The 23,471-nt window shown below is 41.1% G+C and overlaps 3 protein-coding genes across 6 annotated transcripts; 2 read left to right on the top strand and 1 right to left on the bottom strand.

The window, feature by feature from the left end:
* The first annotated feature begins 213 nt into the window (after positions 1–213).
* LOC132788366 (DNA polymerase zeta catalytic subunit) lies at positions 214–10,407 on the top strand. Of its 2 annotated transcripts, XM_060795737.1 has the most exons (14): positions 214–438; positions 495–724; positions 835–1,079; positions 1,140–1,381; positions 1,444–1,885; positions 1,942–2,061; positions 2,119–2,529; positions 3,168–3,231; positions 3,286–3,402; positions 3,455–5,468; positions 6,162–6,967; positions 7,737–8,831; positions 9,726–9,953; positions 10,013–10,407. In XM_060795737.1, exons 1-14 carry the CDS (start codon positions 319–321, stop codon positions 10,398–10,400), a joined length of 6,522 nt encoding a protein of 2,173 aa, XP_060651720.1. In that variant the 5' UTR covers positions 214–318; the 3' UTR covers positions 10,401–10,407. The 2 variants fall into 2 exon arrangements, with proteins under 2 accessions (XP_060651720.1, XP_060651721.1); XM_060795738.1 differs by lacking the exons at positions 214–438; positions 495–724; positions 835–1,079; ... (2 more) ...; positions 1,942–2,061; positions 2,119–2,529 and having other exon boundaries at positions 3,174–3,231; positions 3,294–3,402.
* Positions 10,408–10,425: 18 nt separating this feature from the next.
* LOC132788367 (protein kintoun) lies at positions 10,426–19,184 on the bottom strand. 2 transcript variants are annotated; one of them, XM_060795739.1, is made up of 5 exons: positions 18,984–19,184; positions 15,686–17,142; positions 12,931–14,008; positions 12,707–12,857; positions 10,426–11,337 (listed from the first exon to the last, which is right to left on the bottom strand). In XM_060795739.1, exons 2-5 carry the CDS (start codon positions 16,938–16,940, stop codon positions 11,116–11,118), a joined length of 2,706 nt encoding a protein of 901 aa, XP_060651722.1. In that variant the 5' UTR covers positions 16,941–17,142; positions 18,984–19,184; the 3' UTR covers positions 10,426–11,115. The 2 variants fall into 2 exon arrangements, with proteins under 2 accessions (XP_060651722.1, XP_060651723.1); XM_060795740.1 differs by lacking the exon at positions 18,984–19,184 and adding an exon at positions 18,035–18,102.
* A 655-nt stretch (positions 19,185–19,839) lies between these two features.
* Positions 19,840–23,448, top strand: LOC132793017 (activin receptor type-1). Of its 2 annotated transcripts, XM_060802600.1 has the most exons (7): positions 19,840–19,936; positions 20,435–20,553; positions 21,015–21,090; positions 21,161–21,801; positions 21,861–22,271; positions 22,340–22,565; positions 22,634–23,448. In XM_060802600.1, exons 2-7 carry the CDS (start codon positions 20,480–20,482, stop codon positions 22,781–22,783), a joined length of 1,578 nt encoding a protein of 525 aa, XP_060658583.1. In that variant the 5' UTR covers positions 19,840–19,936; positions 20,435–20,479; the 3' UTR covers positions 22,784–23,448. The 2 variants fall into 2 exon arrangements, with proteins under 2 accessions (XP_060658583.1, XP_060658584.1); XM_060802601.1 differs by lacking the exon at positions 19,840–19,936 and having other exon boundaries at positions 20,434–20,553.
* The last annotated feature ends 23 nt before the right edge of the window (positions 23,449–23,471 follow it).

Here is a 23,471-nt window from a genome sequence, read left to right as displayed (position 1 = left end):
ATATATTAATTAACAATATATTAAATCATAGTCTGTGTGAATTACTAAATTCAAAATCGCTTTAAATTGCATTTTAAACCATTTTGCACTTCCTTTAGCAATATTTGAAAATGGCGCCTTATTTTCGCATTTTGCAACCATATGGCAAGTAGTCGTAACGAGTCACAGCTGAATTTCACAATGCGCGGTAAATACGTTGCCAGCCCTGGTAATTATCAGCCTCAGAAGTAAACAAAATTGCTCTGCAGTCAATTCAAAGCTAAAGCATCGATTTAAAGTTAATTTTAAGCAATTTATGTGACTAAACAATAATTCAAAATGTCGACCATCGAGGGCATTTACTCGCTGCGTCTCGTCATTGCGGACTTTTACATGGAGAAGCCAATATTTGGACTGGATCCATGTTACTCCGAGTTGCGCGGCAAAGAAATCAAACGAGTAAGTAATTATGAATTGTATTATTTAAAAGAGAATACATTACAATTCATTATTAGGTGCCCATTGTTCGCATCTTTGGCGCTAATGCCAATGGTCAGAAGAGCTGCATGCATGTCCATGGCGTATTTCCATACTTTTATATACCCTACGATAAGCGAGACTTCGAGACGCTGGAACGCGGCATTCTCCAGATAGCGATGCATCTGGACAAAGCGTTGAATATATCACTGGGTCAGGGTAGCTCCGATGCGCAGCATGTGTTCAAAATACAGCTGGTAAAGGGAATGTGAGTATAATAAATAGACATATCAATATAATATAGTAAGGACTTCAACCAGTACTTATCAAGCAAGTTCTGGCTATTACTGAATTAGTTTAATTCTATATATTTTGTAGTCCCTTCTATGGCTATCATCGTGTGGAGCATCAGTTCTTGAAGATCTACATGTTCAATCCACGCTTTGTGCGTCGTGCTGCGAATCTGCTGCAAAGCGGCGCCATACTCAACAAGAACTTCAATCCCCACGAATCACATGTACCTTATATATTGCAATTTATGATCGACTTCAATCTGTATGGCATGAGTTATTTGCATGTGCCTCTCGAGGTGGTCAAGTTCCGGCGCAGCAATGAGGATGAGGGTAAGCAACAGCTTTAGCACTCAAAGATTAATCTTTATACGGTTTCTACCTTTCATCTAGTGTTGCCCTATGCAAATGTAAAGCCGCAGCAGCTGCTGGACTTGAGCAGTGCGAGAAAAGTGAGCTGCAGTACCTTGGAACTGGACATTAGCTCGAATTTCATACTCAACCGTTTTCAGTTGGTGGCCAAATCCAATGCCACGCACACGAATCCCGGCATTGAAGCCATCTGGCACGATGAACAAGTGCGTCGCCAGAAGTTAGCACAAAGTTTTGGCGCTGATGAACAAAAAGTCAATGCGGTATTAGATTTATTTTTATAAATTAGCTGACATATGAACTACAACTTTAATCTTGCTTTAAGATACCCATTTTGGAGGTGCCGCCCACACAAGAGCGTCCTAACATTGAGCTAGCGGAAAGCGATGTTTTCTATCGCACCGCCTTGGAGAGCAAGTTGTCGTCCTTGGAGCAAACATTAAGCGTGGATCAAACCCTCATGGAGCAGAGCCAAGTGAGCGCCGCTCATGTGACGCTGCAGACAAGCGTCAAGGAGCAACGTCGCACCTTCAATCTGCAAAAGTTGCTGGTCAATTTGGTGTATCCTGAGGAATGTTCACAAGAGGCCCAGCAGCAATTGGTGAATGCTTCATTTATACAGAATCATTTGTCGGGAAGCGGAAGTGGTCAGAGTTTTGTGCAGCTGGCGGAGCAAAGAGAAGACTCTGACTATTTGAATGATACGCTGGTGGATGAGCAGCTCCAGTTGCTCCAGTCGCAGGGACCAATGGCGCATGATGCCACCTGTAAAGTAAATGCTTTTGAAATTGAAATCAGCATTACTAATGCTTCGCTTTCACAGTACGCGATGAGGACTTGGAGTTGCTGGATGTGCTGCAGCAGCTGGAGGAGCTAAATGAAAATGAATCGCACATCGATTTGGACAGTTCGCTGGCGCCGCTTTCGCAACAGCACAAAAACTGTAAGAGAAAGCAGCAAATAATTTCAGAATGTTCTTAATTGATTTATGTTTCCTAAGTTGAGCTCACTCCTGAGCTGCTGGACAAGCAAACGGCAGCCGAAGCCGCCAAGCAACCGTTGTCAGAGCATGAAGACGACAGCTCAGATGAGGAGACGGCTGCTGGAAATATGCATGACTTTTCGGTGGCTTTAGATGACATCGATGAGTTGCTGCTCAAGCTAACGCAGAGTCAACCCAAATCTGACGCCGATAAGTCTGTTAAAATGCCACAAGTCGATGGCGCCGATGATCAACTGCCGCGTACGCCCAAGAAGACCAACGACAAAGGCAAAACACAGCGCAGTCCGCCACGCACGCCCACAACGCCCAAGAGTCGCATCAGCAGGCAACAACCGCGCACTCCCAAGTCCAGTGCGGCCAAGAAGTATGCTCCCTTGCCTCTGACCATAGTCAGCAAATCGGCGCAAAGTAAGTAAAGTTGGAGATTGGATTTGTTATACCCGATACCCATCGGTATATACATATAACAGTATAAAGTATCAACATCCGAGAAGATATAGCCTAGTCTGTCTGTCCGTCCTTATGAACACCTATTTATATCTCAGAAATTATAAGAGATAGAGATGTAATTTTTCTCGACAGCATTTGTTATTTTTGCACGCAAATCAAATTTGTTACGAATCCTCGTCGACTTCCGCCCTGCAAACCGGAAAACATTAAATACAAATTTTGAAGTAGAACTAGATTTTTGGTACATAAAGTTTTTATGATTCCTGAATTGCAGAAATTATTTAAGAAATTCTTTTGTATGACAAAAAACGCTGACTTAAATTGGGTTATAGTTGCTATGGCTGACAATCTCGTATATTTTCTACTTTATAATTTCAATATCAATATACCAAAATGTAGCTTTCAGTATATTTTAGTATTTGTGCAGTATAATAATTTGATATATTTTTATAATATGTTTTATTTAAATGGATCGCCGGTATCTCACAGTCGAGCACACTTTGTTGTAGCTTTCCTACTTATTTTTATAATTTTAGTGATCGTTTTATACCAAGAACTAATAAAATTTAATATTAACTACAATCTTATAAATTTAGAGAGCTCGACGGAATCACCTGGCGTGCCAATTCAGCTCAGCCAGCAGTTGGATACAGTTAAAAGGTGAGTGCAACTAAAACGCTTTGCATATTTGAATAATTCAGAAATTATCTTTAGTAATCCAGCGCTGACGTTGCGCAAGAAGCTGGCCATGACGGAACTGCGTCGCAAAACTATCTCGGCGCCGCCAGAGGCTCTGAAGGAGTCGACACGAGCAGTAGCAACAAAGCAACAGTAAGTTTAACCCCATTTATAATTTATTTATTCAAGGAATGCTTTCTTTTAGAACACCACTTCGTCGCAGTTTGCGAAATCGAGCTCAGGACTTAGATAAAACACACATCGTTTGCTCGCTAACGCCGCGTCAAAAGAATCCTAAAATGTCTGAAATTTTTATGGAGACAAAAGAAACCTCAGCGAGTTCAGAAGAAGAAAAAAAGCCACGCAGAAGTGCTCGCAACTGCAGCAAACAGGAAGCAAAGGAAGTTCCATCCGGAAGCAAAAAGACTATGAAATCAAAAGCTAAAGCACAAGTTGAGTCGGTTGAATTGATTAAAGGAAAAGAGACTGGAGATGCAGCAAGCGATCACAACTCTTTGCTGAGAGTGGTAACTTCAGATTCTCCTGATACTCAAAGAGTTGAAGCTGAGTTGGAAAAGCGATCTGCAGACACAGAGATATCAACAAAAGGTCAAAAGTCTGTAAGAGAAATTGAACCACCAACCACGCCAAGAATAGAAGAAGTTGATTTAGAAACTCGGCCAAATTTGGATATAAGAAAACCATCGGTTGAATCGCCAGCTGTTGCCAGCGAGGAAGATGAAACAATTGTATCCGATACAGAAAGCGATCGTTCACTGCCGAAGCTTAGAAAAACGCCGAATTTGCGACGTTTGCGAAGAAGTTTTCGGGACACATTGTTGGCGAAGAATGCGACGCCGACAAGTACTCGGTTAGCGAGTCCAATGGCAAAGCAGAAAGCACTTGAGATTAGTGACAATCCTTCAAGGAAAACTGCAGAGAATCAAACCACAGAAAGAGATACTTTATTCAGTAAAACACCAGTTAGTAGAACTCCTTTAAATAGGACTTCTTTTAGAAAGGTGCTGCCGGGTGACAGTCCAACCCCATTCGAAACTCAGTCATCAGCGTTGAAAGTTTCTGCTCGAACACCAATCCCTTCTCCAACGACCACACCAACTGTTGAACCCATGGAAGTTCTGACCACACCGCACTGCAGTCCGCATAGCCAAGAGGACAACACTCCCGAGTTGATGCGTAGTTTCTACGAACACTCGTTCATGATCAATAGTCCCTCTGTTGTCAGCGAGGACTTGAGCAGTCCACAAACCAATGCACAGCAGAAAACAGTTGCTCAGCCAAGCAACAACTCCACCAAATCCTCGTTTGTCATCACACCACTCGAGCTGCCGCCCAGCTACGACGAAGTGCTTCGTGGCTGTCGCAAACTCGATTATCCCGATTACACCTTTCAGCAGCCCTTCTACAGCAATCCCGCGGATGTGAGCAAAATGACCGAGGTGGGATTTCTGGTGCTGCGCATACCCGGCAACAAGCTCAACGATCTGGAGCCATTCGAGAGCTGTGTGCTGCCCAGCAATCGTGGCTTAGCTGCCTGGCGGCGAAAGCAACTGCTGCAGATTGGCGGACCTGCAATATTGCAACGATATAAGACTGCGGGCCAGATTCGCGAATACTTTAGCACCGAGAAGCGAATTGTGATTGAGCCAGCGTTTAGTGCGCCGAGCAGACAGGATGCCAAACTCTGGCTAAAGATACGCGAGCTGCACCAGCAGCGAAAGGGACATGGCGAAAGAGAGGAGGAGCGAAACGATGTGGATAGTCCCATCAAGATCAAGAGACAGAAGATTACCATGATGCTGAATGAGGGCGATGGTGCTGGGGCAGATGAGGATGGCGAACTTGATTGCAGTGGTATCAGTCTAACGCCCATGTCAGTGTCCTTGACACCAGCTTCAAGTCAGCGGCACGCTGTGAGCAACAAAGTGCGCTCTCGACGTGGCACAAAACTGCAGTTCCAGGCATCGTCTCAGGATGAACCCCAACCAAGCAGCAGTCAATCGAGTGAGCAGAGCGTGGCGAGCAGCGCTGCCTTGGATGCCTTGGAGCGCAGTTCGTTTGTGCGACAACTGGACAGCATGAGCGGGGGTCGCAACAGCCACGAGCTAAGTTTTGGACTCAATCAGGCGTCGCTGGACAACACGTTTGGCTTCAAGGTTAATCTAGAGAATCTGCAGCAAGCCAAGGCAGACATTGAGGTGAGTTGATGAATCGCAAACATGGGGTTAAACTCTTTTTATACTATAGGAAATGTATGTAAGAGTCAAAGGGAGGGAACTACGACCCTATAAAGTATATATATTCTTGATCATGGTCAGTAGCTGTGTCAGTCTGTCTGCCATTCTGTTCGTCTGCATGAACACCTAGATATTAGAGACTATAAGAGATAGAGATATTATTTTTTTCGACAGCACTTCTTATTTTTGCACGCAAATCAATTTTGAAATTGTGACCACGCCCACTTCCGCCCGCAAATCGATAAATATCAAATAAAGGAAAATTTGGAGCGAGATTCTCAATTGTTCGTACATACAATAATAATAACTACAGTTTTTATAGTTCCAGAAAATTTAGTTGCGAACTGATAAAAAGTATAGAGGTTATTAAAATAATACTTTTGTATGGACAATCTGATATATTTATATTTTGAATACCTAATGCATCATTTGGTGTATTTTAGTATTTTTGTGGTACATTAATTTGGTCTAATTTGAAATTAATACTGCACTATTTTGCTTTTATTCGAGCACACTCGACTGTAGTTTTCTTACTTTTTTATTTATTTATTTATGTACGTGTTTAAATATTATACAAAAATAATATAGTAACTAAAAGAAGGGAGTGTTAGCTATTAAGGCCATCGACTCATCTTACTTTTTTGTTGGTTGCAGTGCAACTATTTGACCATAATGACGTTAGAAGTATTTGTGGCGACGCGCGAGGACTTGCAACCTGATCCGATGCACGACGAGATTCGCTGTTTGTTCTATGCCATCGAGCACAGTTTGCCGCCCGCGACAGTCGGCGAAACGCTGCCCAGTAAAGCCTGTGGCTACATTATCGTCAGCGATGCCTCCGATCTGCTAAACGAAGGACGTCATCATGGCCTCGATGCGGATATTGAGCTGCAAGTGGTGCAGAGCGAAGCGCAAGCTTTTGAGGCATTGTTGGCGCTCTGCACACGCTGGGATGCGGACATCTATGCGGGCTACGAGATCGAGATGAGCTCCTGGGGCTATGTCATCGAGCGTGCCAAGCATTTGTGCTTCAACATTGCGCCGCTGTTGTCGCGTGTGCCCTCCCAGAAAGTGCGCGACTTTGTCGACGAGGATCGCGAACAGTTCACAGATCTCGATGTGGAGATGAAACTCTGCGGTCGTATCTTGCTGGATGTGTGGCGTCTGATGCGCTCCGAGATTGCGCTCACATCGTACACCTTTGAGAATGTCATGTATCACATCCTGCACAAGCGTTGTCCCTGTCACAGTCCCCGCATGCTCAGCGATTGGTTTGCCTCGCCATGCACTCGATGGATTGTCCTGGAGTATTACCTCGAACGTGTTCGCGGCACTCTGGCGCTGCTTGGGCAACTGGATCTCTTGGGACGCACCAGTGAAATGGCCAAGCTCATTGGCATACAATTCTACGAGGTGCTGTCGCGAGGATCTCAGTTTCGCGTGGAGAGCATGATGTTGCGGTAAGTAAGAAATATCTGAGTTTGTATAAAAGTAGAGTATATAATAGATTTACTAGAAATATATATAAGATCCATTATAACTATATCACACTAACTTATAACTAACTACCAAAGCTGTAAGGAAAGAAGTCTTGACACCTTTGCACAGAGTCCGTCTGTCCGCATGAACCCCTAGATCTCAGATATAATTTTTGACAGCACTTGTCTTGTATATTTTGTACTTTATGGTATATTTTGAATCTAACACTATATCAATATACTACTTATAGGCCTTGGTATAATTTTGTATTTTTGTAATGGTTTGGCTTTTATTCAAAAAGGGTAGCGGATATCTCCCACTCGAGCATTCTCAACTGTAGCTTTCTTTCTTGTTCTGTATGTTTCGCTTTTTGTATCACATCATTTCTTAACTGGAATACAAATAATTCAATAATTTATTTATATTTGATATCCTTAAAGTAATATCTTCCTTTGATTAATATTTCCTCCAAAACTTAAATATTATTTTACGTTAGTATATTATCTAGTATTTCAAAAAAAGCTAAAGAATCTCGCACAGTCGAAAGATGGGAGAGAGTTGTTTAATATTGTATTATCCTCTTATTTTGAAATTCTGTTTTGCAAATCATAATTTGAGTCTTTAATCTATTAATTATATTATCTTACCATAATCCATTTACTTTAGGTATTCATTATGCCAAAAAACATAATACATTGTCTACTACTACCTGGAAAGCTATATTAATCTTGAAATTGTTCCTCCCTTCAGCATTGCCAAGCCAAAGAACCTGGTGCCGTTGTCGCCGAGCGTGCAACAACGGGCCCACATGCGAGCACCCGAATATCTGGCGCTGATCATGGAACCCGAGTCGCGCTTCTATGCCGATCCGCTGATTGTGCTCGACTTTCAGAGTCTGTACCCCAGCATGATCATCGGCTACAACTACTGCTTCTCCACGTGCCTGGGACGCGTCGAGCATCTGGGCAGCAGCACGACCTTTGAGTTCGGGGCCTCACAGCTGCGTGTGTCACGTCAGCTGTTGCAGCAGCTGCTGGAGCGCAATCTGGTGACGGTTTCGCCCTGTGGCGTGGTCTTTGTGAAGCGAGAAGTACGCGAGGGAATTTTGCCACGCATGCTCAGCGAAATTCTGGACACCAGACAGATGGTCAAGCAGTCGATGAAGTTGCATAAGGATAGCTCCGCGTTACAGCGAGTGCTCCACTCTCGACAGTTGGGCCTGAAGCTGATGGCCAACGTCACCTATGGTTACACGGCAGCCAATTTCAGTGGACGCATGCCCGCCGTGGAAGTGGGTGACTCGGTGGTCTCCAAGGGACGGGAGACACTCGAACGTGCCATCAAGCTGGTGGAGATGAATGAGAAGTGGAAGGTGCGTGTCGTCTATGGCGATACGGATTCGATGTTCGTGCTGGTGCCAGGACGCAATCGAGCCGAGGCATTTCGCATTGGCGAAGAGATTGCCCAGGCGGTGACCGAGATGAATCCACATCCCGTTAAGCTCAAGCTCGAGAAGGTTTATCAGCCATGTCTGCTGCAGACCAAGAAGCGCTACGTCGGCTACATGTACGAGACGCCCGATCAAGAGCAACCCGTCTATGAGGCGAAGGGCATTGAGACGGTGCGTCGCGATGGCTGCCCGGCGGTGGCCAAAATGCTAGAGAAAGTGCTGCGACTGCTGTTCGAGACGGCTGATGTCAGCCAAATCAAGCAGTATGTGTGCCGGCAGTTTACGAAACTGCTGTCGGGACGGGCTAATTTGCAGGATCTCATATTCGCCAAGGAGTTTCGCGGACTCAACGGTTATAAGCCAACGGCTTGTGTACCAGCGCTGGAGTTGACTCGGTAAGCAGCTAGTTTTTATAGGGATTACACTATCACTAAAGTGTTTCTGATTCCTGAAAATTTGATTGCTATCAGATAAAAATTGGAGAAGTTATTTTAAAAATGCAAAAAACGCCTGCTGAAATCGGGCCCTTTGGTATATTTTGGAATTCGTAAGGAATTTAGTAATTTAGAGAACTTTTGTTATATCCCCTACTCATACTATTCTCCCCTTAAAGTATATATTCTTGATCAGCGTCAACAGCCAAGACGAAATAGCCATCTCCACTTTTCTGTCTGTCCGTCCATTCATATGATCTTAGAGAAAGAATTATAAATTTGTTCGACACCACTTTCGCCCCTGCAAATCGAATAAGCATAATTTTGAGCTACAGTCACTAATTTTGGTACATACAATAGAAACTTTAGTTTTTGTGTTTGCTACAAAATTAGTTAGGATCAGATAAAAATTTTAAAAATTATTTAAGAAATATTATTGTTTGGGACTAAAAACCTTCTGCAATGGGTTCTTAGTTCTTAGCTAACAATATAGTATAATTTGTAGTCTATGGTATATTTTGAATTATATAGAACTATAAATATATCAAATATATATATATTTTTATTAAAAGTGGGTATCACACAGTTGAGCACATTCGATGGTAGCTTTCTTTCTTGCTTAATTTAAAATTGATCAAAGCTCTTAACATAGTATATTGTGAACTGAAACCAATCTAACGATCTTCACGAAACAGTTTCGAAAATGGAGAATGGGACATCTCAAAATACAATTTGTATACGAATACTATAATACTCCCAGTTTTTCTTTAACTAGTTTCAAATATTAACAAACCAATAGACTACATTCTTAACTGCTTTCTATATGAAACCCTCTCCCTTTTTTAATTTCCCCAGAAAATGGATGCAAAAGGATCCACGACGTGTGCCGCGCCGTGGAGAGCGTGTGCCCTTCTGCATTATCAACGGACCGCCTGGCATGCAGCTGATACGCCTTGTGCGTCATCCGCACGAGGTGCTGGCCAACGAGGGATACAAGATCAATGCCATCTACTACATCACCAAGGCCATTATACCGCCGCTGAATCGCTGCCTGTTGCTCATTGGCGCCGATGTGAATGAATGGTAAGCAAAGGGAAAAATGCTACTACAAAGCAATCCATTAAATTCCTCTTTTCTTGTAGGTTCAGCAATCTGCCACGCAAACTGCTGATGACGCCAGCGATGTCCACAGCCGGAGAGTTGATGAATCGCGGCAGCGCCAAGTCCACCATATCGCAGTATTTCTCGACAACCAACTGCATCATCGATTGTGGCCGCCAGACGAAGGCGGGCATCTGTTCGGATTGTGCACGAAATCCAAGTAAATGTGTGGTCACATTGCATGCTCGGCTGGCACAGCTGGAGCGTGGCTATCGACTGTCGCAGCAGATCTGTCAGGCGTGTTGTGGACGACTTGGTGACTTGCAATGTGGTTCGTTGGATTGTCCTGTGCTCTATGTGCTGGAGGTGAAGCGGAGGGAGCTGCAACAAATGCCACATATTCGGCAACAGATCGAGCAACGATTTTGATGTTTCTGTATATATAGGGTGTATATATATTTTGTAACTTTTTATTCGACTAAAAAAGTTAAAATGCCACAAGTTCATTGTCTGCAGCACAGTTCATGTATATGTATATCGCTTATACGCTACGTATGCCGATGTGGTGTGGTGTTAATGTTAAATGTATGTTTTTGTGTGTTATCTTGATGTATATGCTTTGTTAACTATTGATATTTTTGTTTTATTGAGAGCTGTGTTTTACATTAATTTATATATATTTTATGTGGGTGTGTGTGTGTATATGTATGTGTATATTAATCGCATGAGGATGTGCACTTTACAAATAATCTAAAAGTTACTTATGTACGTTGCTTTTAACAATTTCCAATGAGTTTTAACCAAATTAAATAACAATCATCAATTAATAATATATTTTATATATGTATGTATATATAACCATGTACATAAGATTTTATGTGTTCCTGCTCTGTTCTTTTGTTTTCATTCAATTTTTGATCTTTTGATTCTTTTTTTTTTGTGGTTTTTGCCCTGATTGCACCTAAACAATTTGCAATTGTATATGGTTATTTTTAAATTGAGCGAGTGTCTTAACATTTATTCAAAAAAAGAGAAAAAACAATATGAAACTCTCAAAAAAGCCATTAGTACAATAAAAAGTGGTTTCAAAAAATTGAAAACATGCCTCCAAAACTTTCATTTTTGTTACTTTGTAGTTGAGTTCTTACATCTCATCATCATCATCGTCTTCATCCATTTCAAACATCATTGCGTTCTTAGCGTCTGCCTCGTTTCGTTTGTTCTCCTCTTCGTTGTAATTCTTGTTGCACTTAGTTGAGGAAACTCCACCAGTCAAGTCGAGGCCGCTGTCATGGAAGGCATGCTTCTTGTTATCCTTGCCATGACGATGATTCTGCTGCTTGAAATACTGTGCGTTGCCAGCAGTCTATAAAAAAATGTAAATAACAAATTAGATATGTCAATAAAGTATTAATTACACCAACTTTTTAAAAAAGCGTGCCCCTCAAAGATGCTAATATTGTTTCTGTCAAAGCTAAACAAATACTTTTTTTCAATTTCCAATAAACAGTCTGAGAATTTTGATTGATTTTTAAAGCGTTTATTGAGTAAATAAACAATTCAAGCGACGTCGCAAATAAATGACCACAATATAAATGACAAATACAACAAACGGAGTGACAATTCCGTTACTAAGTACACTTTTTATGCAATGAACTCCATGATCTACAAAGAAATAATAATACCTATGCATATAGGTTAAAATTAATTCAGCAATCACAAGATTGTCAACAATGTTAAATTGAATACACAAGATAGCTATTTATGACATTTAAGTAAATACCAAAATATAACTGAAATGCAACAAAAAGAACTGAAATGTTATTAATTGAAATTGTAAATTGTCAAAAAAAAAAAAAAAACAATTTTGCTATTTTAAGGCATACTTTTATAATGGATTGGCTTTAAATAGACAACCAATTTATGATATCTTGTAGATCAGCAATAGAAATTATTAGATAATGCGAAGTCTAACAAGTTATTAAATTTATTTCATATTTATATGAATAAGAAATAATAAGAAGGCAAGCTTGGAACTTTCGCTCGTACAAAATTAAATCAATTAACAATATTAATTCAAATTGTGAATTATAAAAAAAAAATGGTTTTATTTTTTTAATAAATACTTCAATAATCCATTGGCTTTGCTTTAAATATATAACCAATCAATGATTACTAAGTCTTAGCAGAAAACCCTAACAAGTTGTAAAATTAATTTCAAATATGAAAAAAGAAAGTTGGAAACTTCTGTTCGTATTTGTGCATTTGAAATATTACAACATTGTCATGCTTTAACAACTTGAACTGCGCACTCAGAAACTAAAGCGCAGCGATTATCTCATCTGACTTGATATCATATGACCTTCAATTGATCGTTGAGAGTGCTAGCTAAGGGGGGGAGGGTCAGAACTTATTCTTTGTTAGTTTTTGCTACACATTTGTAATTGACACGCGGCAAGCCGGAACGAAGTGGTTCACGGTTTGCTTAAGGTGCACAATTGTTGATGCTATTTCGGGCACAATTCGCACAATTACTAAATGGAGAACAAACAATCATCTAATCAACACCCTCGCACAAGCACACGTCTAGCATTGACAATGGAGAATCTAACACTATGACTAGATAATCAATATTTGCGTCTGCCCAATTACTGTTATGGCATTTCGCATTTCGCCAGCTTGCACTAATTTAATTATGATAAATGCCAGGCAAACACAGAAGCACAGAAGCTTACCTTGTGAACGGATTGCTGCTGCTGGCCAGTGACGACGCTGTCTTCGTAATCCGCTGAATCGCCTTCGCTGAGGCGACGCTGCTGTGCCCGCAATTTGCAATCGCGACGCTTTTGATTCTTCTTCCGTTGCCCCAAAATGCTCGAATCGAGTCTACAAAAAGGAAAAAGATTGAGTTCAATTTAGGTGAATTGGTTTAAAGTGCGATGACTATTTTGAGACTCACCTAAACACTTGCTTCATGATGTGATCATTAAATCTAACAGTCTTCTTGCAGCTCTCCGAGAGACCTGCGTCATCTCCCCCGACACGTTCCTCGGGTATGCCGCCAAATGATTGAGAGAAACCAGCGCCAGCTGCATCTACCGAGCACGAATACGATGAGGAGTAGTCATCAATGGACGAGCAGCTGTCCGACATGGAGGGGCGTGGTCCATAGCGGCTGAAACGCTTGAGGATGCCGCGATGATGCACACTGCTGCCTCCGCTGCTGTCGTTGCACTCGGAGAAGCTGCGTTGCTTACGCTGCGGCAGCTTCAACGTTGCCATCGGCTGCGTCGCCACTTGCTCTGGAGTCGAGTGCTTCATTTGCTGCCGCTCCGGTTGCTGCTTCTGCTGGGCGTGGTGTTGCTCCTCAGCCTTGAGATCCTCGCAAGCAGACTCGGATAGCGAACGCTTGTTGCGCTTGCGCTGCTTCTTGTTAGGCTTCTTGTGCTGATGCAGCTGCTCGTGCTCCTCTTCCACCTCCGCTTGGGGATGTGGCTCACCACCAGCACCCTTATCCTTGACATCAATGCTGTCGGGCGGTGCTATTGTCACCTCCACAGCCTGCTCCAGCTCATTGTGATCCATGCTCACCTGCAGCGACGGTTTGCATTCCAACTCTTCGTCATCGCTGTCCTTGTGATGGCCCAACGCATACTCTTTGAGATCATTGCTATCGGATCCAGCCAGATAGCTTGGCATAGTCTCGCAACTAGCGCTCATATACAGCCTCAACACCACATTCTCATCAGAGGCATCGGCCTCGACATGATCGATGAGCAGTTGGGAATCAACCTCCTCGCTGAGCTGCATGAACAGAGCGTAGTGTGTGGGATAGTAGCCGCTGCCCATGGATGCAAACTGCAGATGCAGACTGCGTGGCAGCTGCAGCGTCTGTATGGAATCTGGTTGCACGTTCGGCACGTGCAGCACAAAGGCCATCACATTGTCCAGCACATTGCAATCGAACTTGGCGGGCAGCTGGTAATGCAGATGGTGTTTTAGGAACGAGCGGGGCGACACATCGGCAGTGGGTGGGACTAAAAGATGGAAGGGGGGAGAAATGTGTTAGAAGAAATTGTGGAAATTCACGATAAATAATACATTAGGAGAACTGATGGAAATTTGTCAACATTCAGTGGAAATTGCAACCATCTGTTACGACAAATGGCAATTAACTGTAAGAGGTTTAATTTGCATATGCAAAGTTTCATAAGAACGTATTAATGGTAATGTCAAGTGAGAAAACCTTCGCTAGAAAAGTTTAGACAACTAATTTAAAAACTAATTTAAAGGTTTTCTTTGTAATTTGGATATGCGCAATACTCTGTAAAAAATATCGCGAGCGACTCTATCTAAAGTAAAACAAGTAAGAAAGCTACAGTCGAGTGTACTCGACTGTGAGATACCCGCTACCCATTTTGAATAAAAGCAATATATTTTGGGGTATTATTCTCAAAATATACCGAATATACTGCAAAAATACTAAAAATATACCAAATGGTATATGTGGTATATCGATATAGTACCGCATTCAAAATATACCATAGACGGCACAATATACCAGATTGTCAGCCAAAGCAACTCAGACCCTAGTAAGTAGGCGTTTTTGACCATACAAAAGAATTTCTTTAATTACTTCCACAATTTTTTTCTGATCGCAACCAAATTTTCAAGGATCATACCTACTATAGTTATTACTGTATATACCAAAATTCGTAACTCTAGCTTTAAAATTACGCTTGTTATTCGATTTTTTTGATTTGCAGGGGCGGATGTGGGCGTGGCAAAAATTTGAAACAAACTTGATCTGCGTGCAAACATAACAAATGCTGTCGAAAAAAAATTATTGCTCTATCTCTTATAGTCTCTGAGATCTAGGTGTTCATACGGACAGACGGACGGACGGACAGACGGACATGGCTATATCGTCTCGGCTGTTGACGCTGATCAAGAATATATATACTTTATAGGGTCGGAGATGCCTCCTTCTACCTGTTACATACATTTCCTGTCGGCACAAAGTTATAATACCCTTCTACCCTATGGGTAGCGGGTAATTGCGATCAGATAAAAATTGTGGAAGTTATTAAAGAAATACTTTTGTATGGGCAAAAACGCCTACTTACTAGGGCTTATAGTTGTTTTGGGCGACAATCTGGTACATTGTGCCGTCTGTGGTATATTTTGAATGGTGTCCTGTATCGATATACCAAACATATCATTTGGTATATTTTTAGTATTTTTTAGTATTTTCGGTATATTTTGAAAATAATTCCGCAATATTTGGCCCTTATTAAAAATGGGTAGCGGGTATCTCACAGTCGAGCACACTCGACTGTAACTTTCTTACTTGTTTTCACTGTAAATAGTTTCTCACGCTAGAAATTCTTTCAACACTAGCAAATCAAATCAAATAAATGAAATATTACAAATTTCACCAAAATGAAAAATAAAAATGTTTGACAAATTTGTTAAACTAAATAATTTAAATGTGTAAAATAGCATGCAAGTATGGTACTTTACTATTATTGGAATTATACTATTTTCAACAAAAATTAGTTATAATAATATTCATCTGAAAACCTAGAGTTATAGTTGTTCTTTCTGTCCTGTAGCTTAAGTTTTCAAAGTAAAGCATACATAATGGAAAATATTCAAGTATTTTTTGAAGACACCTAAACATTAAAGTTCTATATTCATTGTCTTCTACTTACATGCATCGGTAGCTGGGGATTGTTCCACGATGGCATCGCTGGTCTCAGCTGCGCCTTCGCCTTCGACTTCTGTCTCCTCCTCCTCGGCGGGCGACTCGCTGTGCTCGCTGTGGGAACTCAGCTCCACGCCACTGTCCTCACGACTCAGCAGACGCACAGAGTCATGCATTTGGCGCTGTTGCCGAGCGGTGCAACGCACCACAGGCAACGTGATGCACAGACGCCGCAGCTCGGTGTCGAAGCGTGCATTGCCAGCCTTGTCATCCACCTTGTAGGGCAGATCCAGCTTTAGGCGATACTTGGCACCATGACGCTCGCTCAGCAAGTAGACAGACTTCTCTGTCACATCCAGCTGGCAGTCTGCCGTGGAGCTGAGCAGCGGCAGTTCGATCTCGACAACTAGGGAACTGGGCACAGTGGCCTGCAGCTTGGCGTCCAGTTCGTCCGTGTACTCGGAGAGATCCACAGCGTGGCTTTGCTTGATGCTGTACTTGGGCACCGTGAATTTGGGTGCTGCGGTGATCTTGGTCTTCATGGGCAGCACTTTGGGCAATGGATTCTCAGTGTCTGGCTTCTTGGGGTACATATGCTCCAGGGGATGCGGTTCGCGATCCTCTTCGCTGGCATTCTTGGCCAGCTTGCGTATCACAGTGGGGCGTGCAATGCCCTTGTAGTCGAGCTTGGGGAACTTGAGATTCGCCCGATCCAGTTTCACATTATACTCACGCTCCACGCCATCCAGGGCGGTGTCCAACAGGCATTGGCGAAACTGTGCATTGCGTTTGCCCAGATGCAGTGCATCCGGATGAAATACCACATCGTAGACTTTGCACAACTTCTGCTTGGCATCCACATCGTCATGCGGCGGCCCTTGTGCCATGGGAATGGACCAGCTGAGACCACGTTCCCCGGTGTCCGGGTTAACCATCCTCTCGTTGTTGGGTCTGGCCACCTCCACTGAGGAGGCAATGTTGATGAAACACTTGATTTCGCCATCGATGGTCGTTTTAACGACAAAGCCCGGCTTTGGGTGTATGAACGTGATGTCAACGCCACGCTCCTTCTCTAGCTGTGCAATCTCCTGTTCGTAGAGCTTGCGATTCTCTGGATCTTGTATTTCGTCGACGTAATCGAAGAACAATTTACGGAACTCTTCGTTGTCGAGAGCTTTGCGAATGCGCTCGAACTCGTCCTTGTCTATGTCGAGCTTCGTATTGCCATGCTTGGAGTGTTTATTACGTGTGGAAGCGGACATAGCTTATCACAAATCACTCACGCACTCGTCTCTTTTTCACTCACGTACTCTATCGATCTCTCTCTATGTTTTGCACTTTACTATAATTTTAAATTCACTTGTTGCACTATAAGATTTATTATTAGTTATTAGTTAAGGAACACGTAGCCGTAGAAATGCGATTAAACGTTGTGTTGTTGTTCTTGATTTCTTCTAGTTGGTTCTGCAATATAGAAAGAGATAAAAACAATTAGTGAAGGTAAAACAGTAAAGCATTGATAGCTGATGCAGTGTTGACAACTTGGCTATTTAGCTATTTTCTGTATAATATTGCTAAATTTTAGATTTTTTCTTCACATTGCTTTTTAAGATAGAAATGATCTAATTTTCATTTTACTTTACTTTTCTTTTATTGTCATATTTCTAGATATCAAAACTCATTTCGTCATTTCGCGATTTTCACATTTTTGTATTAACCGTATTCAACTACACAGTAAATTCTTGCTTTTTTTATAGACTCAGCTGCAATAACACAAATAATTACATGCAAAAGTTGGATATCAGTATCAATTACTTAGCTGCAAATAGAATGTTGAATAATGAAATTGAATGCACTGGTTATTTTTTTAATATAAAAACAAAACAACAGAACTCTTCAGCAAAGTTGCGGAAAATTTAGCTTTTTTTATTTGGCTATTTAATTTCAAACAGAAGGTTTTAGAACTGACAACACTGGCCAGCTGATGCAATATTTGAAACTGATTTGATTTTTAGCAAAAGTCGTAGTCTGACGTAGACAATTATCGTAGGTTTCAATCGATGACTTATCATCAAGTATAGAAAGAAGCATTTATATGACTATTTTAGCAAAATTCATAATCAATGACGACTCTTCTCCCTGTCTCTCTCTCTCCATCTGTACATATTTTAATAGCTCTCTCAGTTGTGCGATCTTTGTTCTCTCTCTTTTGTTAGCGGAATTTGCCGGTCATTTTATTTTGGCAATTAAAGCGATATTTATAATTACAATGTCTTATGTAAGGTGTATATATTATATTATATGTGGGACCATGCGGTATTTGTTATTGAAACGCAAAGGAAAAACAAAAACATACTGCGTAGTTTTGCTGTTTTGTTTTGGCCGCTGTTTCGTCTCTGAATATGATTGCATGTGTGCGTGTGCCGATGTTTGCGCTGCGAGCGAACTTTTACGAATGAATTTGTAGAAACACCGGCAAAATGCTTTCGGCAAATGAGCAGCCAACGACAACTGGGAGAGGGAGCGGGCGAGGATGGAGGCCGGTTGATAAGCAAAAACAACAACTAACCAACCAACCACTTGCCCTCAATTGTTTGCCTCTGCCTTCTATTATTGTTGTTTATTAGCGACGTTCTATATCAGCAGCACACATTCACAAACATATGTAAGCAATGCGTATGCGTGTGTTGCGCAGCCCAGACGAGATGGGATGTGAAAAGTCAGTGTATACACACTACGTACATACTTTATGTGTGTACCCACAAACCTCAGAGGACAATAATCTAGATAACACAGAAAAAGGGACAACGCTGAGATATCGATAAAGAGAAGACATAACTAGCAACCAAACACATGTTTAGCGCCCTCGTTTGTGTGTGTGTATTTGTGTTTGTTTTGCGTACACGCGCAAAAGAAAATGTTGGGAAAATTGTTCAAGTTACGTGACTAAAGGGAGCACATGTCTCGGTTTGATCAATATCGATGGCTTATTGATTTCCTATAGGCATAAAGCGTCGCTAACAAGGAGAAAACTGGTTGGAGTAAACTTTAGGCTTCTCCTCTTCTTAGTTGACGCCCTCTTCTGGAAAATTGCAACAGTAGAGCTGACAATTTAATGGCTTCTTAGCTTACATATATAATGAAGAAAGTCAATCGTCGGATAATCTGGTTTTGCAGCTATCACGAATAGAATAACAACAGTGAAACACAACGGGTTGCCTAAAAAAAAATAAACTGATTTTCTAGTAGTCTAAGACCAACACACACAACACACACGAACATGCACATGCAGAGGTCAAACTTACCTCAAAAAATATGTAAGCACGTTGTTATTTTTCTTTAACTTATTTAGTAAATGCACGTATTATTTTCAATAAATTGATTTTTTAGTTATTACTTTTGCAAATTGTCTTTGACGTTTTATTTAGATTTTCTAGAAACGTTTTTTTCAGCTGATCAATTTTTTCCAGGCGAAGCTGAGGACCGGCTCAGTGTGACCTAAACGAATTGTGGACGACTGCCTTAAATAGCGTAACTCCAAACTGCGGTGATACTTTGGTATTTTTGTTATATGGTCAACCTAACATATAATATGTGCTGACCAACCACGTTCTCGTTATATCAACAAGCGATTGTTCATATCAAACTGTACAGTTTAAGAGCCCATTTTAAATATCGGATGCAATTTAAAAAACAAAACTAAAATTTCTTTTGAACACAAAGCAAAAAAAAATAAATTATTTGATCTATTTAAATTCAGAAGCTGGCCCAATAAGCAAGCAATTTTCCTAACCACTTGACTTTGCATTTAAATTTGGTTCACGATTCCAAATTTTTAAGAACTTTTTTATATGGGGGATTTGCTTTATTATCATTGTAGTAAGGACATACTAAGGGACTTACATATATTTACCATTCATCATTTAAGACGTTAAATGTTTTCTAGGTGGCTCCACATTTAATTCGGCCACATTCGGCAAAATTTTAAAGACAATTTCTAATGCTTGTAGTCCTTTATTTTCTTAATCTTTAATAATTATTTGATATTTAATTTCAACTCGCGGACAGTTATTTGTGAGGGAATAATATCGATGTTTTGCCAAAAGAAATCGATGTTTTAAAACGTTTTGAAAACATCGTTACACCGATAGTGCCATCAATGTTTCTCCACCTCTAATTGATACAACTCTACAATCAATGGAGTCCAATTTATTTTTAGTTTTTCTGTTGTCATTTTTTTCTGTATAAAAATGCAAAAAGGTGCGTTACCGTGTATTTACAAGTGCAACACAATATCCATCAATCATTAGAATGCATTTTGGCAAAAGCATGACCAGTTTCCAGTGCGGCAAATTAGGCTGAAAAAGATGCTAATGCCTCTTACTGTGTTTGTTTGTGTGCGTTTGGGGCCCACAATTTGTTTTCATATGCTACTGTTCTGAGCAATTGCGCCGCGTACGATGTGAAAATTGTGACAAAACTGCTTATTAGGCAATTAACAATTGTGAAAACAGCGAGTTAACTCGCATATTCTGATTATATAAACACATTACCAATGCCTATGTGAGCGACCGAAGCATAAAGAAGTGCATCTTATAATCAGTATACTCACACACACATGTGCTTTATTTGTGTATACACAAAAAAGGTTATTGTGTATGTGCTGTGTGTGCTGCGCGTTGAGTGTATTTCTGTCAGTTTTAAATGTGTGACTGCTACTTACTTCCTTTTTTTGCTGCTGCTGTTTGCTCTTTTAGCTGAAATCAGTGGACTGTTACATGATGATCAACAGGAAGTAGACATGGAATTGCCACCAAATATAAATGGAAAAGCGATGCCAGCAATACCGCAAAACTCTGTGCTAACACATCCCAGGTAATTAATTGTTAACTAATTATATGCATTTTATTGAAGATCTTATCGATCACGAGCATTAGCATTGAAATATGAATAGTGATTATTTTCCTATTGCGTTTAATCGCTGCAATATCGATGCAATGTGTTTACATAAAGTTGTTACATGAGTGCATGTGTGTTTATCGATAAGTAATAGAATCGATATTGCAGCGAACACTTATCGCTACCACCCCCCTTAAACCCGCTAACTGTTTACTACTACTTGCTCCCTCCCACACTTCACACGCTGCACTTGCACTTAGGAGGCATGTTAAGAGTAAGCGACGCATGAAGAGAAGGTAACACTGACAGTCATATCTCCATTAACTCTACAATGTAGTGTAGAGTCTAGACCATTACAATACTTATTATTTATTTATAGATATTTATTTTATGAATCATACATACACATATTAAATATTATCTTGTTGTATGCACAGATTAAAGTGTTATGCCTGTGAGCCGCCTTGTCTCGATCGCAATGAACACGCCCACACATGCCAGAATGCCATACAGGTAAGTGATAAATTCTCCACTATTCCAATGAATATTCTAATTCCTTGTATTCCCCCATTTTTGCACCCAGTGTTGGAAATCACGCACACGTGACGCCGTTGGCAAGGAGCAAGTGTCACGAGGTTGCACCACGTCGCCGGATCAAGTGCAGTTGATTTGCAATCAAAATGCGCTCAACACTGAGAAATTCATCAATGTCGCCTGCTGTGCCAGCGATTATTGCAACGGTGGCGATTTTCCCAAACTGCCGCCGTTCGTCAGCGAAAGTGGCGACGTGACCGTGATTACCGCTGATAGCAGCAACATTAGCAAAATGACAGCAGCGATTTTGGGGCCATTTTTGGTGATAACGCTTGTCGGCTTTGTAGCCGTCTTTTTTATGCGTCGCAGCCATCGCAAGCGGCTGGCGGCAACTCGCACCAAACAAGATCCCGAATCCTATGTGGTCAACGATGGCCTATTGCGTGCCACTAGCGCAGGAGATAGCACACTCCGCGAATATTTGCAGCATTCAGTTACTTCGGGTTCGGGCAGCGGTTTGCCGCTTTTGGTACAACGCACATTGGCCAAACAGGTGACGCTTATCGAGTGCATTGGGCGCGGCAAATACGGCGAGGTGTGGCGTGGTCACTGGCATGGCGAGAGCATTGCCGTCAAGATATTCTTCAGTCGCGATGAAGAGTCGTGGAAACGTGAAACCGAGATATACAGGTAACACTTTTATTTGACCTTCTATAATCTTTGTTTAATCAATTTTTGTATGTTTTTAGTACTGTTCTGCTGCGGCATGAGAATATTCTTGGCTTTATTGGCTCCGACATGACGTCGCGCAACTCTTGCACACAGCTTTGGCTTATGACACACTACTATCCCCTCGGCTCGTTGTTTGATCACTTAAATCGTAATGCTCTCAGTCACAATGACATGATCTGGATTTGTTTGTCGATTGCTAATGGCTTGGTACATCTGCACACGGAAATCTTTGGCACCGAGGGCAAGCCTGCAATGGCGCATCGCGACTTGAAGTCGAAGAACATATTGGTTACATCAAATGGTACTTGTGTTATTGCTGATTTTGGTTTGGCCGTTACACACTCGCATGTTACTGGACGCCTCGACATGGGCAACAATCCGAAAGTGGGCACCAAACGCTACATGGCACCGGAAGTCTTGGATGAGAGGTAAATGGGTAGAGAATAGAATTAATTTTGAGAAGCAGTTACCATAATCTGAAATGTATTTATTGCAGTATTGATCTGGATTGTTTTGAGGCCTTGCGCCGCACGGATATCTATGCATTTGGACTGGTGCTATGGGAGGTGTGTCGTCGCACCATTTCTTGTGGCATTGCTGAGGAATACAAGGTGCCATTTTACGATGTGGTGCCCATGGATCCCAGCTTTGAGGATATGCGCAAAGTTGTCTGCATTGACAACTATCGTCCATCGATACCCAATCGCTGGAGCTCAGACTCGGTGAGTTTTAATTCATAGATCGTTCAAATTGAGAGAGACTTACGTTTTGCTTTCTCTTCATTCGTTAGCTACTCGCTGGCATGTCCAAGCTGATGAAGGAGTGCTGGCATCAAAACCCCAATGTGCGTCTGCCGGCGTTGCGTATTAAAAAGACTATACATAAATTAGCTTCCGCTGATGAGAAAATACGTTTAGACTTCGATGAGGTATGCGTTTAGTAGCTTTTAGTTGTAGTTTACAGCCTAAGTTAATATTAATTAGATTTAAGTGACATTAGTTGAGGTTCATTTTGTTAGCATTTAAGTTTCCATCAATTCAACTTATTATTAATTCTTTGTTCTTTTCATTAGTCTGTAATTTCATTACATACACACACCACACACAACCAGAGACAGAGAAGTGAATTTAGTTTTGTGCCTTTGAAATTGCCTTAAACGTAATTCGAACTTGACTATTGAAGTATCAACTTTCACATATTTCATTATCATTTATTATTTTTGAAGTGCCATTACAATTACGAATTGTAAAACATTATTACACACTAAATTTAAGCTCACTTTTTACACAAAACACCCCAAAACAATTCGGATCTATCATTATCATCCACAGAGCTATTGAGCTGCTATATAAAAAACATACAATTCATATAGATTTCCTTTTCCTTATCAAGCTATGATAGTTATAGAGAATGTAAGCAATTTGGCGACTCACATTTATTTAAGAGCATATTGTATGTACATGAATAGTTCCCAACTTTATATATATATAAATATATATATATATATGCATATATATTGATATGCCTAGAAATATACAATACTTACCCGAGTATTCTTTGTATATTGTACAAATGCGCGATAATTAAGTTGTAAATGACTAAGATTACCGACAAGAAATAAAATACAC

Source organism: Drosophila nasuta, chromosome 3 (genome assembly GCF_023558535.2).
Source record: "Drosophila nasuta strain 15112-1781.00 chromosome 3, ASM2355853v1, whole genome shotgun sequence".
Lineage (NCBI taxonomy): Eukaryota > Metazoa > Arthropoda > Insecta > Diptera > Drosophilidae > Drosophila > Drosophila nasuta.
This window is presented reverse-complemented; position numbering and strand designations above follow the sequence as displayed.